This window comes from Epinephelus moara, chromosome 1 (genome assembly GCF_006386435.1).
Source record: "Epinephelus moara isolate mb chromosome 1, YSFRI_EMoa_1.0, whole genome shotgun sequence".
NCBI lineage: Eukaryota > Metazoa > Chordata > Actinopteri > Perciformes > Serranidae > Epinephelus > Epinephelus moara.
This window is the reverse complement of record NC_065506.1, coordinates 26,186,736-26,203,577: the sequence shown is the minus strand read 5'-3', so window position 1 is coordinate 26,203,577 and position 16,842 is coordinate 26,186,736. Positions and strand designations below refer to the sequence as shown.

Genomic DNA, 16,842 nt, shown 5'->3' with positions numbered 1-16,842 from the left:
TTTGTTTTGACTCTTATCACAACATAAATGTTTGTTTTTATTTACTAATATCGCATAACAATTGACAAATCAACCATTACTCATGAAATATTTATTAACAAAATGATCCAGGGATTCAGTTTAAACTTTTTAAAATTCCGTCAGAGCACCGATAACAAATCCATTTATAAAGTAAGATAATGTGGTGTGTCACAAATGTATAATCCTCTTGTGCAAATGGTGACAAATAGGTTCCTCATGAAGATTTTAAGTTTAATTACATTTTTTAACTGAAGTTTGCCTCTTTATTAGGAAATGAGCGTGTACAACATTGATACAGTCGATTAAAAATTCATTCATATCTTTTTGTATAGGCCCAGTTGAATATTGCAGTAATAATGCGTGCTTATCATAAAATCCCACGGCATAGCAGTGTGCCATGTCAAACCATTTGAGAACCAGTCTTAGACTTCACAAACGCATCAATATTAGATGTGTAAAGTCACCCAGAGGGCCAGATTGGACCCTTTCGCAAGCTGGTAACAAGTGGTGGAAAGTAAGTAGATTTACTTCAGTAGGCTATTACTACAGTAGTAAATACAAGCATGTGTGACTGACATCCTTTTAAAACCTGTTTCTCATTAACATTTCTCCTGGAAAGACAAATGGTTTAGTGAAAACAAGGGATGTCGCAGTGACTGAGTACGTGCCGATAATCTAATAATAATTTATTTCTAATTCTGTAGCTGCCTATTTAAGTAGCAGTACACAGTTCTGGAGAAAGATAAATGATTGTGAAGTCTCATTCCCAGGTTATCAAACATGAACATTTTTGGGTTGGTGGTTCGGTCCGACAGCCAACAAAAGGCTGTTGGTATTCGACGACCTGTGAATGAGACATAACAATAAACTATCTTTCTCCAAAATTGCATCTTTAAAAGGCAGAGATTATAATTAATAATAATTCATCCATGAACATGTGAAAGTTGAACTTGACTTAAACGCAACACCTCAGCTTTAATGCATTTCATGACTTTATTCATGCACTACTCCACATGTTTTACATCAGGGCATGGCTTTTACGAACACCATGTATGTCCATTAGTTTGAAAAAACAAAAAAAATTACAGTACATCATGCTGAAAGATAACACAGCCAAAACTCATTATTTTAAAACAAATACTTTAGGTCAACATGTACACATTACCAAAGGTGTCACTTAACATCTTTGTCATTGCTGGACAACATGTGCTATACATACTTTAAGACTGAAACCATTAACATGATGGTAAGTGTATTAAGACGTTTGGATAACAGCTGTATGTAACCTGACTATTTTAGGCACACATGAGTATTCACATCTATTTGCTACACACTGCACTAAACTGAACCGGATTAAACACAGATTAAACGGTCTAAGACTAGGTCACAGTTTTGAACAGAAGGAGAGCACATTTAAATCTTTGATCCTTTTCTTTTGCAGTTTAACAACGATCCTTACAGGAAAATTCATGCGATGGTTATAGCATATCCATTGCCAGTATATGTATTAATATTTTAAATTATGGCTGTAATGATTGTATAGGTTTCACATATTGACAAGGGGGGTAAATAACAATTAAGAAACTCAAAGCAGGCTTTTGTTGGAAAGAAATATTGCTTTAAAGCCTTGAAATATTTTTCTTTTGACCTTATGAAATGTTGAGCAGATCATTACAGATATGTAATATAAGTGGAGGATGGGTATGGGCTGGTTTAGGGACAGGACCTGCGAGATAAACAGTGTCAGGACCCATGATGGAATATGTGTAAAAAGGAGGAAGAGAAAAAGTCATGGTATGATCGCACCGTCTATTTGATTTTGTAATTGTTCTCTTCTTGTAAGCTAACGAAATAAAACACACAACTAGAGGCTGAAAGGCAAATTTCCAGGTTATATAATTTTGTCATGTAGTTGAAGCTGTATTGTAATCCTTAAAGTTCAAAACCATTTTCCGCATATGGCAACCTTATAGTTAAGTTTTCAGCAAAGTTGGCAGTATAGGTTAATGCAGTCGAGGCTCGTAACAGTTAATATACAACAACTGCTGCATGCATCATCACCTGCTGACGAGGTGTCTTTTCTCTATAGGGCATTTCTTTTGTACATTTATACAAGCAGACGCACATACTAATGCGAATCACTCACACAGACACACATACACAGTGCTCAGTACATCCAGTTTCAGTACGAATTAAAAAGTTGGATAAAAATATATATATATATTAATTTCCAGATGGGTTTCTAAGTACCCTGCTTCATCGTGTAGTGCACGGAGGATAAAGACACTACAGTATAAACATATGCACAAAACAAACCAGGGACAAAGACGAAAAGCTTCTGTTAGACTTATGTTGATCGAGCAGAGCACAACATGAGGCAAAGTGCAACATCCAGTAACATCAGGTGGTCCCGTCCAGACTCATGCGTCTTTCGCATCTGGTTCCTCATCCTGCTTGCGTTCAGTCATTCGGGCACAACGTGGACAAGTTGTGGAGTTGTCGTAGTAGCAATCTCTGAAAAGACACATACAAACACACACACATTCATTTGTTGAATAACAGGTCATATTAATTATGTCCATGTGGGTGATGTAGGGTTTATTTCTTTTAAACGAATAGTTCAGTGCTCAGGCAAGAGACTCCCTAAAAACTTGGTATTTCACCCAGATGGGTTTTGCAGGATGCAGCAGTGCACACTTCAGCGGGCTCTGTGAACGCCTCAGCCCATGAGTGCATGTTCATACTTTACATGATAAACTGCGTGCACCTTTAAAAGGATGAGGAAAAGTTGTGTTAGGGGAGTGCATATTTATTTTGTAACACTGGGTGGCACCTGGACTGTAAATAACCTGGGTTTATTACTTATTTATTTAACTGGGTGGTAAATAGACTGGGGATAGTTGTGTATTAGTTGTAAATAAATTTGGGAATTTGTTGAAATAATAAATATGAGTTTAAAAAAGAATTGTAAGAAAGGGGTAGAGACACAGAAGTTTTACTTCTACCTACTCCTTTTCAGACACTGTTATCTTCGTCTTGAAAGCACACATCTGCACAGAGGACGTATGACACCGCCCCTGGGTGAAATACCAAGCTGTTACGGAGTCCCATTCAGGCAGTTGTACTGTAATGCTATCTACAGTATGTTGTGAGACAAACTCATTCATGCCTTTCTTATTTCCCTGTAAGCAGCTCCAAGGTATGTTAATACGTTGTGATCTCAGACTAGATTAGCCCAATAACTAGGTGTCTTTGGGATTACGAGGAGCTCCACTCAAAAGTAGGGACTGACACTTTTTTGTAGTGCTAAGGCACTATTTGATATTTTGAGCCTGTTACCACAATGCTATATTTTAAACTCCAATCACATAAATTGCCACATTTGTTGAGTCTGACCAGTTGGTGGTGACTAACCTGTGGAAGACAGCAGAGCAGTCGTGGCAGACCGAGGTATGACTGTCAAAAGGGAACAGTATGTCTCCTTCCTTACACAGCTCACACACAAATCCTTTGGCCTGACAACGCTACACACACACACACACACACAGCACACACAAAATGAGACAGAAAGTCAGGGTTCAGGATAGTTATATGTTTTCTATTCTTTAAGCAAACAATACAATAGTCAGTAAGTACCTTATGTCTAATAGTGGATAATACAAGATTAAGTGATGTGTGATTCACACACTGGCAACAAGAGAACTCATCAGTATCGTTCTTTGCTCTGTATGTATGAGCTCACCTCACAGTCTAGTTTGATGTGCTTAGCAAATGTGGTGTGAATCTCTGTGAGGGAACAGCTGAGTCTGCCACTGTAGATGTCAATCAAATCCTGTAGTGAGTACATGTCATCGTTCTCCACAAAGTGCTGCCGATCTTGTAACTGGGAGCGACACAAATACAAAACAAAATAATTCATGAAAACGTGAGTTTTATTGTCCGTTAGAAAGTCTTGTAAATATTTCACAATTATCTATGCAGGCCGTGCCAATTTCTGAAATACTAGGAGGACCGATTATAAAACATATTTGAGTCAATACTGAACTTGTACCAGCAACAGACAAGTTTACAGTATTTGTACAGACTGATATCACATGCATTGTCTCAGTTTTACAAAAGGAGCATTTGCTGACACTGCCCAAACTCTCCACTTTCACCACATGGTGGTGCCGTTGTAACATATTACTTATTGGTCACATACCTTCGTATCATACCAGTCTACATAACGCTTTAACTGCACTGCACAAAATCAGTTTAGTAACGAGATGCTGACCTGTAGTAAAAGCCGAGCCTCCATGGCCTCCTTACAAGTAATAAAATAGGGTTTCATCAACAGAATATCCTGACGGAGTTTCTGTAAAGGAAAACACACACACACGCATTGCTGTCAGTCTCACAAAATACACAGAGTTGCAGTTGTTTCCCCATCTCACTGCATGTGCCAGCAGTCTCAACATAATAGCACCTGATGCAAAACATAGTGACGAAGTGCCAGGATGGGTTGGATGACAAAACGACGAGGAATGCTGAAAAATTTCACACCTTCTTTTGGTTTGGTTCACTTTCACACTGCACTTTTTAAAGCGAACCAAACTGGCTGGACAATGTCATGCTGTTAAAACAGCTGCTCGTTTGGGGGCAGTATTGCCCGAAACGACCCCTGACCAGGAAAAAAAAAAGCATGAGGAAGAAGAAAACCCGGCTCATCGATTGGCCAGGACCGAAATTGGAAATCCCCAAAACATGGAGCAACACCAAATTTATGCATTCATACACCTCCTCACTACTCCACATCTGCCCACGAGACATTTTCCAACTTTTTCTTTACCTCTGCTTCTCCTGGTTCGAGCTGTTGGCTTTGTTTTTTTCTACCCAAAATGCATTGCACTCTATGTCACTTCCTCTCTTTGGTTCACTTCCTCTCTTTGGTTCACTGGATAGTCAGTTTGCATTTCCCACTGTAAGGGAACCGCACCAGGGTTCACTTGCAAGTGAACCGAGACCCCCAGTTTTCCAGCGGACCAGGGTTCGCTCGTTTGGTCTGCACCAAAGTTCGAGTTCACATGAGCGTTCACACCACTCCAAATGAACCGAACTATCTGTGGAAGCGGACCAGGGTTGGTTTAAAGTGGACCAAACAGCACCAGTGTGAATGCGTGCTAAGAAAGTCTTTAAACTCACAAATTCTTGCAGCGTCTTTACTAGTGCTCATGGTGACACAAGTAATTTGTTTCCTATTTAACCAGTGGGGTCTGATTATGATGGTTTAACAACAGTAGACTCTAAGGTTCCTGTTGTCACTTGATATATTCATGTATTCTAATACGTTTCTTTTTTTCCAAAGTCCATGTCCATATGTCTCTGTGTGTTCTGTGTTTCTTACTTGCCTACAAGACAAATTTCTCCTCTGGAACAATGAAGTTAAAGTTGAGGTGTAAGTTGAAAACAGTGAGGCTACCCACCCTGATCTCGACCAGTTCCTCCACAAAGTTGAATAGCAGCGGGTTGATTTCTTTCAGCTTCAGCACAGGTCGTGCCAGCATCAGGGCCAGGTAGCGCATTGAGGAGCGACAAACCTGAAAGAGACACACTGTCAGAACGCAGACTGGCTGAATATGCCCACATGAACATACTAATACCCCTTTCATATCAACACACTGATTGGATTCATAACACTCCTCCTGACCTGGTTTTAACTTGAAAGTGGGTCAGATGCTGACTGGCAGGCAATTCAATTAGAAAATTAATGTGAGATGACGTTACTGATGTTCAAGCTGAACCCACTTGGGTAATTCTTTTTTACTTTATAGTACGAGAAAAGACACAATAACACTGTTTAACAGACTGTGTGGCGCTGCTCATGACTAGTAAATTGGCTTTGACATGTAAAATTGGTGGAGTGCTTCTTAAAGTTTATTTGATGATTCCATAATGAGATTCTGCATAATTCTGATGTTTGGCAGTAAATTTTCTAAGAGTACATTGCAAATTTGAGTCTGTTTCAACAGTGACAAGCACATGGTAACCAACAGTTTGACAACAGTTTCAATATATGACTCAAATGCTATTTTAACACATGTTGAGAAGACCTGCATCATACACTGATCTCCTGTTTGAAAAGGTGTGACTTGAAGTTATACTTTAATCGATCAATAGTTTGATGTATAAAAGAAGAACGGATGCTTTTAGATGTGGCATGTATTCTGTTGTGGCTATTGAGGGTACCTTGCGTGCGTCAAACTCCCAGTTGTGAATGACACGAGCCGGGACGATGGCGGTGTCATTCCAGTGGCATGTGCTGCAGTAATACTGTCCTGTGTAGTCACACTGTCTGGCTTCAGTCGGCACGCCCCCTGCAAGATAAATACGACACAGTACAGTCAAACTATGACAAAAGAGAGCAAGATGTACTTAAAATATATTTTAAACACTCTGATATAACATGTAGTACTTAAATAGAAGTTTAACAGTCACTTTTTGTAGCTCAGTCATTTCTAGTCAGCATTTGTTTGCACATGCTTATCAAGCGAATTTAAGTTCAATTCATCAACGCATTGCTTTTAGATTCTCTGTTTCCCTACCTCAAATTGCCAAACATACATTCACAGTCAGTTTGTACTTACTCAGTGAAATAGGTGTGCGACATTCTGCACAGCGGTAGTCTTGCCGGTCTAGTCCTATCTCAGGGCAGATGCTGAGCTCGTACTCCGACTGGTGGCTGACCTTTGACCTGACGCAGGGCTTGGTAATCAGGTTCATACACTTACTATGGCAACGATAATAGCAACCTGAAACAAGAGAGGCGTGATCAGATGGCATGCAACTGCATTACCACTATACCTGATGGTAGGGATGCACAATTCCACTGCAGAAGAGGCTTAATGATTACTAAAATTAGGTGGGAAAAAAGTGTATATATGGATAATGGTATCGGTTATCGGCCTAATAAGTTGTTACATATTGGCATATCGGATATCAGCAAAAAATCCAATATCGTGCACCCCTACCCAATGGGTCTGGTAGGAATGGCTGGTTAATGAATTCAAATAGTTGTACAAAAACACTCCCACTGATTCCACCTTTCATTAAATAAATTAAAAAATAGAAACCTTACAATATGAAATGAAAATCTAAAATATTTTAAGTTTCTGTATGTGACATTCAGAGCATTAACACAGCAGTGTAGCACCCAACCCCCCTATCCCATCTTGGTTAACACCATTAGCTCTGTCTGCACTGTTGCTGTTGTTACGAGCTGTTTATGGAGTTAGCACCATGAGCTGCTAGCCACCAGCTCAGTCACCTTCATGATGAGAACCATGTTGAGGCGACTCATACACTCTGAATTTCGCAAATAGCCCCATACAGTATAAGAATTCCTGTTCTACTAGCTATCGTACTATGAGATCAGTCAGTTAAAATTATTTGCCCCATCTCTGCAGCACATTTTGAAGTGACTGCGTGCACAAGAGAACAAATGAGACACTGAGCCTGGCAATGAATCTTTGAGGAAGCACCACATTGTAAGTCTGTGCATGAAGCTTTGACAGATTAAAAAAGGGTATTCGGATGGAGCTTGTATGATCTTGCATGGAGTTCTGAATGATCTGTGTGCCCTTAAAACATGCTATTCTGTGCTATATCAAAATGATGTATTGTACACTGTGTCTCACCTGTGCAGGTATACCAAGTTTGAATAAGGCCCCAGATAATAGTGCTACATTTGTCACAGGTCTGTTTCACACTCTTGCTCTTTTCCTTGGAGAAGCGGTGCTCCAGCAGGACTCTCAGATTAGGCTCATCTTCCTCGGGGTCCTTTTAAGAAACAAGTGGAAAAACAAAATTTACCACAACCGTTAAGATCGCAGTAACACAGTTCATGTGTGGTTTTGGCAATGCCTTGCTGCAGCGGTCGTAGGTTCGACTCCGGCTTGCAACCATTTGCTGCATGTCACCCCCCCCCCCCCCCCAACTCTCTCTCTCACCCCATTTCACTCCGTCCTGTTCATTAAAGGCAAAAGCCCAAAAAAAAATCTTCAAAAAAAAAACAAAAAAAAAAACACCACTTCAACATGACACAGAGGATCATTAGCATTCTCTATAAAATGCATTCAAATCCTAACTGGACTAGTAACTGACTGATTAAATGATTTGTTTATTTAAGTGGTCTACACTAGATTTTACGCAGGCTAATACTGCGCCTTCTGTGACTAGAAAAAACACAAGAAACTGTGCCATTTGAAATGCAGAGTTATTGCAGGACGTTGCTGCTTATAACCAACCTGTTTATCACCTTCTTAGACTCCAAGAATGCCTGCAGTGCTTGTTTTCATTTATGTCGTACAGGGCAATGGCTAAAAGGCCAAAAGTGACCCAGTGAAAACAAAAGAAAGCCTTTACTTAAAATGTGCCCTGAAGGATTTCTTTTGAGCTTCTCAGCTGATACTGATCCCCACCCACTAGCAACACTTCTCAGCTACACACCAACTACTATATAAATCCCTTATTTTCCAAACGCACATATTTGCAAGATCATAGCTAAGTAATACATTTCTATCAGCTAACATTTTGTGTACAGCTGTGCAGTCCTTCTGAACTAGCATCAGCTATTACAATATCATGTTATCTACTTCTCCATTTACTCCTACATAGCCACAGATGATGGCATAGATTCAACACAGAATTATAAACTTTTAGCTCCAACCTTAAGTTCTTGTAGTTTGAGACGAAGGTGGATTAGTTTCACCACAGTGTCCTTCTGTCGCTCCGAGTGTTCTGGCAGCTCCAAGATCAGCTTTTTACACTCCTCTATGGCCAGCTTAAGCTGTTCGATGTCCGACGCCACGAACGAACCCTGAAATAGTGAAAGCATGTGCAGTAAATACAATAGGTAGCTCTTTATATCACTCTATGCTTTCAGTTTGGGAATAATGCTTCACTTACCATTGGCCTCGAGAAGTGGTCTTCAGCTAGACCGAGGTCCATGGTTCGGTCTGAACTGTGTGTTCTGGATCCAGAGAACAGCTCAGGCCTTGCTTCTAAAAAGAAGGGAAAGTGGCATAAAGCACTATTCTTCTCCTGAGTACACACACACACACACACTACGGTCTGGTAAGACTCTCTCAGTCATGCATGCTAATTTCGCACACATGACTGTGGACGCTACTCAAGACAATTCCTACACTCTTGACTCACCACTCAGGAAGTCCAGAGGACAAACAAAAGCTCAACATGGACAACTGAAGGAATCCCACCTATAGTAGTTGTCTTATCAGTTCAGGTAATGTGTAACCTAATCAGGTGACAACCAGGTGAGACTCCCACTGTGTCATTAAAACTCCTGCTAAACTAGCTGAATGAACTTTGAAGTGATCATGTTTGCATCTACATGTTTACAATCCATCCGTTCCATAAAGATTCACGTGGTATGTTTCAAATCAATTAAATCACAGCACTCACATTTTTCTACTACTGCTGCTATCAGTGGTATGACTGTATGTGTGTTTATGTGAAATTATTCACTGTAAGATTAAGAATTAATACTTCCAGAATCTGAAAATGCAGAGTTTTTAGGAGATGAAAGGAGTGATTATTAAATAGTGTTGACCTCATGCTTTCTGATGTATGTGACCACAATAGCTGCCTAGAGCCATTTTAGCTTTTGGCCACTTGGGGACAGCAGAACAAGCTGAAACACAGCATTGAACTTATCACCTTGTAAAGTTGTTCACAAACTTATTTACACATCCAGCAGATACAGAGCAACATTTGTATTCATTTGGAGACATGCTTTATCCGCCAGTCAAGGTCTTAAAATTAAAATCTCTTAAAATCTCTTGCTATGTTTGGTCTTCATCAGCTCCTAAAAAAGACATTTGACTCTTGAGCTGCTTAATGCTGTACTGTGATGAGCAGCTCGTCACTACCATTGTCTATGCTGTTTGTTGGCAGTGCACATAAATTTATTACCCACTGTAAAAAATACTGATGAGTGCAATTTAAGCAGAATGTGGAATAAAAGGCTCAATTTAGCTTTTTATTTTAACTTAGCCCTAGTGTTAGACTGAAGAAAAAGTCTAGTAACACATTCCCAAACACAAACTTTTGCCAGCCTTCATTTTTTAAATTAATTTGTATGTACATTTTTTGAGGTTGTCTTTGTCTATGTGACAATATTAAAAGGGAAAAAAGGAGACAATAACATTGCACAATGTACAGCACATGTTGAACCAAAGTGTGTCTGCCAAATTAAATCTGTGCAAAACTGACACTCTGATCATACCTACATGGTATTAGTGACTACTGAAATTACTCAGAATGATGACTGACATTTTGACTTTAAACATTAAAAACAACAAAAATCACTATTTCGATTATCACATATTTTAACAAACTTACTCTCCATCTTACTAAATAAGTGCGGACAAAGGCTGTTGTTACCTGCATACACCTCAGAACAAAACATGTTGGGTGAATTCAGCTTCTCAGTGCCAGACAGAGAGAGGACAATGAAGCAGAGAAACACAGATCACAGCTCAGTGTGTCAGACTTGTCTGTCAAAATGATTGTAATCAAACAAAGACATCTTTCACTCCCAAATCCTAAAATACAGGAAGTGTTACTAAAATACTGCTTACACTTAGGCTTTTCATTTCCTCCTATTGTATATCTAACTTCCTTTTCCATAAGCTAAGAGTAAGTCCAGTGTGCTTATGCTTTATGTGTTAGGATCTGTTCTGTTGGATCTGTAAATATTTGAGGGAAATAATCTGTTAGATCAGTCTCAAGAGGGAATCACTGCTACATACAGTGAGTGAGGCATACTGACATGATCTAAGCAAATAGTAGACTCACTGTATTTGGCACTGTAAGGAGAGCAAGTTTGCTTTTGCAAGTGAGTGACATTTAGAAATGCAGAAACCATGGTCTCAGAACACACCACAGACAGACCACAGACAGAGCACATTTGTTGTTTTTACACAACAATGGCAAGTAAGAAACAAAGTTTAATGGCTGCTTGTCACAGTTCACCAGACTAGACATCTTTTCAGAAGAAAACAACCATTCAAACGACGGCTGAATGTCCTGCCAAAAAAAAAAAAGACAGACACAATTTCTGGCCTAAGTATAAATTTGCGTCATCAAGATGAGTTGGAAGACATTCATTTCTTAACCTGATAATTTTAAAGGCCGCTCCTTTTCATGTAAGCACATGATTTCTGGGATTGTCCCTAGTGCATCAGGAAGTGACACAGGAGTGAAACCAGAGTTGTCTTGTGCTTGAGTCCTAATCCATGTATATTGGCAGCTCCCTACAGTGAAATGTAGCATATGACATATAAAGTCCAGCTGCAGTCTTAACTAATAAAGTGCTTTTTCTTCATGAGGTCTTGGAGATCACCTGATAGAATAAATCAACCCATAAGTTGCAGTGGAGTGCAGTATTAGCTGCTGTCAGTCACCAGAGTAAATGTTGTTTTTATTTTTCCACGTAGATCAGAGTAGCATTGGCAATGCTGGGCGACAATCACCAAAACTGTCCAATGTGTGATATCAGGTTTACGCCTCTTGGTTCAACAAAAATAAGTTAGAGTGTACATCAAATAGACTTGAGCCTAAAGCAAATATTATTCCCCTGAACTGAGCCACAGGTGTGAAAGTGACCTTAATGTGAGGTCATACTCTGACACTGACACAGCTGTGTAATGGTTAGCCTGTGAGGAGCTTTACCGTGCAGTGGGGGCGTCTTGCCTCCTTGCAGGCCATCTTCCTCCTCTCGACGATCGAAGGGATTGAGGCGTGTTTGGCGGAAAAGTGCAAGTCTCTCATCATACTCCATTTCATTGGCTACATCTAAAGAAGAGATTAGAAACTCAAGACCACATTACAGTCTAACAGGAAGCTCAACCATGGCTGTCATCATCAGGATAACCTCAGACTTTACAAAGCCACATCAGAGCCACAGAAGAGCATACAGTATACACGTTTTCACAGGCTGAGTGGAGTATATGAATTGATTTCTTTTTTTGCCACGAATGCTCAAATTGAACTGATATATTGATGTGTCAGCAAGAAACTGGTCCACATCTCTTTTAAAAACATGGACTGCTTTCTTAATGTGCTATTAAAGCCACAAGACAGACATCAGAAACCTCAAAATACAATTAAATACATCTCCTTCAACTTTTTCCTGTTCCTGTTTCCCTGCTTCTTGTTCACAAAAGGCTGTGTTGTATAACATATAAAATATAGTATGCTAGAGGATCAATTAAAAATGTCATAAAAAACAAAACCACAGCACTGCTATTAAAATCCATGTGCTCTATTTACACAGACAATAACACCACTGTCACTTAGCAGGGTGTGAAGCAGTGTAGCAGGAAGTCATTTATAAATGATGGTAAAAATACAGCCATGTAATTCACTATGTATAATTCCTTTATGTTATACATTGAACTCAGTACATGGGTCAAACAAGAAAGCACTGCAAAGCCTGAGTAACGTTACACGCACAGCTTGAAGCCTCACCTCACCGACTGTAACCAATCAGGGCTTTTGTTGACAGTCCTCCCCAATAAAGTGCTAATATTATTTGGAGTATTGCTACTAAACATGTAGGATACTGAAAGTAATAATTCACAGCTATGCAACGAATATAAAAAGAGCACATTAACAGCATTGTACAAATGTTGACAGACAGCTAACGGCAGCTAGCTAACTAGCTTTAAAAGCAAAACAACCATTTGCTTTGATGCTAATGTCGGTTAATTTAACGTGTCGGTCAGGGCAGAGACTTACCCCGTTGTCGACCTCATTTATCATTAAGGACTCGACAGCTGTAAAATATATGTTATGGTCGATGCTTTTGATTAAAATAAAGAGTTCTCCCAGTGTTGTTTTGCCACCAGCAACATCACATCACAAGGCGAAGAAAACGTGAAGTCATCCATTGTTGTAATCGTCTATTTCCGGGTTGACTTTTCAAAATAAAACCCTTCATATTTACCATGCAGTAGCTTTGTGTGATTAATACAAGGAAAGTTAGAATAACTTTGTTGAATTATCTGTATTTACTCAAACAGTTAAGTAAAGACACAATATTTTGCGTCTTGTACATATGTGGCACACTAAGCAACGTTGTCTCATATTGAAGTAATGTATGATGCTTTTACTTTGAAGTTAGACCTCTTTCCTTCCTTTCTTCCCATAAAATATTAGGTACCTTCCAGATAACTTCCATAAAGATGAAAAAGCCTCACCATCAAAGTGTGTCATGGTGGGCTTTTCTTTCCTTCACATGCATTACAGCTATAGACCTCAGAACATCAGATGACTGCTGATTGAATTAGAGATTACACTGATGACAAAAATGGAAATTTCACATTATACTGCAGGGGTATTCAGAAGTTGTTACTGTATCAGTAATCTGTCAGAGAATAGATGATTTTCTGAGCCGTTTGTCTAACAAATGTGATGAATATAGGTTTCTACAAATGCCCTCAGTGTTGCAAATTAAGTGACTTTTTAAAATGGGAGAGAAGCATTAGGTCCAAGGGTTAAGCTGTTTCATGCTTAGGCAGGACCAAAACTGGGTTGGCACTGATTGGCTTCAATATGAAAACATAACCACATAAAGGGAAATAGGATAACTGTATTATTACAAGAATGATCAAATTGCTATGGTAGATTACTATATTTTAAGCCACTTCAAGCACCACAAACCATATTCTGCTCCTCTCATTCTCAGACTCTTTGACGTGATAGTAGAATGTGATTAAAACAGAAAGAAAGAAAGAAAGAAAGAAAGAAAGAAAGAAAGAAAGAAAGAAAGAAAGAAAGGATCTCCTTAGTAAATAACAGTGCAATCTGATTGCTCAGTTGCATCAGTAAGGCTGATGTCCCTGACCTAAACCATTTCTAAGATAGAAAACATCAATACATATCAGCTCAATACAGCAAATACAGTATGTTTCACATAAATCCTATACATTACACCAGTTTGTCATATTGTCTGCCATGCTCTGTCTCTTTCAGTGCCTGGTAGATGTAGGCTACACTGAAGGGCGTGCGCAAAGTCACAGCTTATGTGAACTACAACAAGACTGACCTGTGCTGTAAATAGCTTCATCATCTCTCCTATAACACAGGGTTTTGTTAATGAAAATATGTCTTGAAACTTGTGCAACATTGCAGTGGAAAAACAACCTTCAAAACCTGATCAATCAATGTGGTGAACACAGGATCAGTGTAAAGCCAAGCAACTGTAGAAAAATCTCATATAAATAGTGAGGATTATTTATTTAAAGGGGAAAAACAAACAAACCAATGATGGTGTCATCTGTAAAAGTCATCTGAAAAAAGATGGCAGCAGCCTTTTCCAAATCTGCAGTATACAAAAACAGCCACTACTCTTGGTGCCTTTTATAGGGTCCGGGCAGCTAAGCTGCCAGGACACTATTGTAATCCTAGGTCTTCGTCTTCTTCTTCGTCTTCTTCTTCGTCTTCTTCTTCTTCTTCTTCTTCTTCTTCTTCTTCTTCTTCTTCTTCTTCTTCTTCTTCTTCCCAATACTAAAGAAACTTTTGTACACTTAAAACTATTAAAAAATTATGAAGTTCATCACTCTGTTTTTTTTTTCAAAAACGGTAAAACTTCTTAAACCTATCTCCTCCCACAATTTTTGCTCAATTGACACCAAATTTGCTACAGAGCATCTTCAGACTGTCCTACAAAAACTATGTTCCTCAGATTTTTGATTTATCAAAAATTGAGCCTACAGTGCATCAAAATGTTTGACTGTAAACAGTACTAATCTTCAATGTTCATTAAAAAAATAACAAAATTCTAGAGTCATGGTAGATGATGTGTGGCAAATTTCAGAATTTTATCTCAAAAACTGAATTTTTGACAGCATTTTGAATTTTGCTCTAATGTGAACAATTGGAGTCAATGTAAAAATGGTAATTTTAAACATCAGTTTTTCACTTATGGAGCAAATCAATCATTGTTAAAATAAATTACCAACATCTCCATGCTGTCTAGATGCAATATGTGTATTTTCAGATTTTTGTTTCGAAATCTGCTTTTCCATGCATGGACGGCTGCTAAACCTGCACGTCTGGCTTAGTCAATTTGTGAAGCTACACATTAATTGTCACTGACTAATTAGCTCAGTGAGCTAGAAATTGATTCTTAGTCTCAGAGGTTGTGAGTTCAAGCCTCAGCTGATGCAAAAGGCAGATTGTGTTGCTAAATTCCTAAATGTTTTCCAATTCTTCTGCTTGTTGCTCAGAATTGCCTAAAAATGCCCTGGACCCGACCCATCAGCTATAATTTTATTTATCTATTTTTAATTTCAGTATTTTTCAGTTAGTTGTCAGGGTAAAGTTACTGTATATGGGCTTTGTGTGCGTGTGTGTGGGTTCGGGGGTTAATTAAAGTAAATATAGTATATAGTTGCCCACATCGTAATTCTATTCATCCCCAAAAGGCAGAGACATGCCTTTTGGTCATGTGGATAATTCTGAATCATCACTGCTTGAGGTGGAGATTCTTCTCTGCTGTAAACAGAGCTGCTTTGTGTAGTAACATAAAGTCACAACCCTACTGTAAACATGCTGCTCTGTGCAGATAATACAGTCACTATTCGGTCATCCTGCAGGCAAATCAGCAATAGCCTAATTACAGTCAAGTGGCCTGTTTATGTCTGTTTCCTCATGTTACTTATTCATGTAATAAAATGTAATTTAATTTGAATTATCTATTTATTTATTCTATTATTTAATTCAGTAACAATGAGAATGTTTGCAAATTATGTCAATATGACTGTAGTCCATGGAACATACAACAAATATCTGATTCTGAAGGTTGCTGAACATTTTTATGATAGCATCACCAGTTTGAGCAAACTGGCATAGGTTATTGTCAGAGAGTGATCGCACTGACTGAGAGTGTCCATCATGTTCTTAAGACGAGCATCAAGGCACAAAACATATCTGACTTTGGCTTTAACGTTGTTTAACAGGTAGCCTCTTTCTTTAATAATCACCCAGGGTGTTATCTGATCAATTAGCCACTGGCGAATAATTCTGTGTCATGCCCAGTATGGAGGATCAACCCCGATATATCTTTTTATATAAATTCAGTAACTAAAAATAATAAACAAATTACATTAAAAGAAAAATAATATGATGTATTTATTGAACATTTTTAGAAGAATTCCTACATTTACTTGGCATTCTATAAATTGATTTCAAATGCTTATGTAAATTACATCCAAGTTTGGTAAAAAGTGTGGAGTACATGGACTAAATCGTTAACATTTTTTTATCAGCAAATATTTATTTCCAAACTGTTATTTAAATATATGCAAACAAGCTAATATAAATAGCATTGTACTCATCGTTTATTTATTTATTATCCCACTTAGAGAGCATGGCTTTCTTAAGTACATGTACACCTATTATTGACAATATATATTTTTTTAATTTCATCTAACATATCACTTAATGTTGGCCTCTGCTTTTGGAATGAATCTATTGGCTGTTATTTCATGAGATAAGCTGTATTAAATAGTGGTGTTGAGCAGTTTTAGATCATTTTGTTCATCAGTCTGACATAAACTTGGCTGCTTCCTGCCATAAATATGATGTTCCTTGTCCCCCCTCTATTCATGTGCGTTTTAAAAATAATGAAACTATGCAGTTACAAATAAAAACTTGAATATGACCTGGTTTTGCTTTGAGCCATAGTTTCTTTGTGCTGTAAATGACAAGAACTGGAACACTGTAAAATAAGACGTAGAGACAGCTCGTCTTTTTGGT

The 16,842-nt window shown here is 38.4% G+C and overlaps 1 protein-coding gene across 2 annotated transcripts; it reads right to left on the bottom strand.

The window, feature by feature from the left end:
* Positions 1–1,001: 1,001 nt before the first annotated feature.
* def8 (differentially expressed in FDCP 8 homolog) lies at positions 1,002–12,990 on the bottom strand. Of its 2 annotated transcripts, none has more exons than XM_050049347.1 (12): positions 12,820–12,990; positions 11,752–11,874; positions 8,965–9,059; positions 8,726–8,875; positions 7,695–7,836; positions 6,645–6,809; positions 6,247–6,374; positions 5,484–5,597; positions 4,295–4,375; positions 3,764–3,904; positions 3,436–3,545; positions 1,002–2,535 (listed from the first exon to the last, which is right to left on the bottom strand). In XM_050049347.1, the coding sequence occupies exons 2-12, from the start codon at positions 11,858–11,860 to the stop codon at positions 2,442–2,444; spliced, it is 1,329 nt and encodes a 442-aa protein (XP_049905304.1). In that variant the 5' UTR covers positions 11,861–11,874; positions 12,820–12,990; the 3' UTR covers positions 1,002–2,441. The 2 variants fall into 2 exon arrangements, with proteins under 2 accessions (XP_049905304.1, XP_049905315.1); XM_050049358.1 differs by having other exon boundaries at positions 8,965–9,056.
* Positions 12,991–16,842: the final 3,852 nt, after the last annotated feature.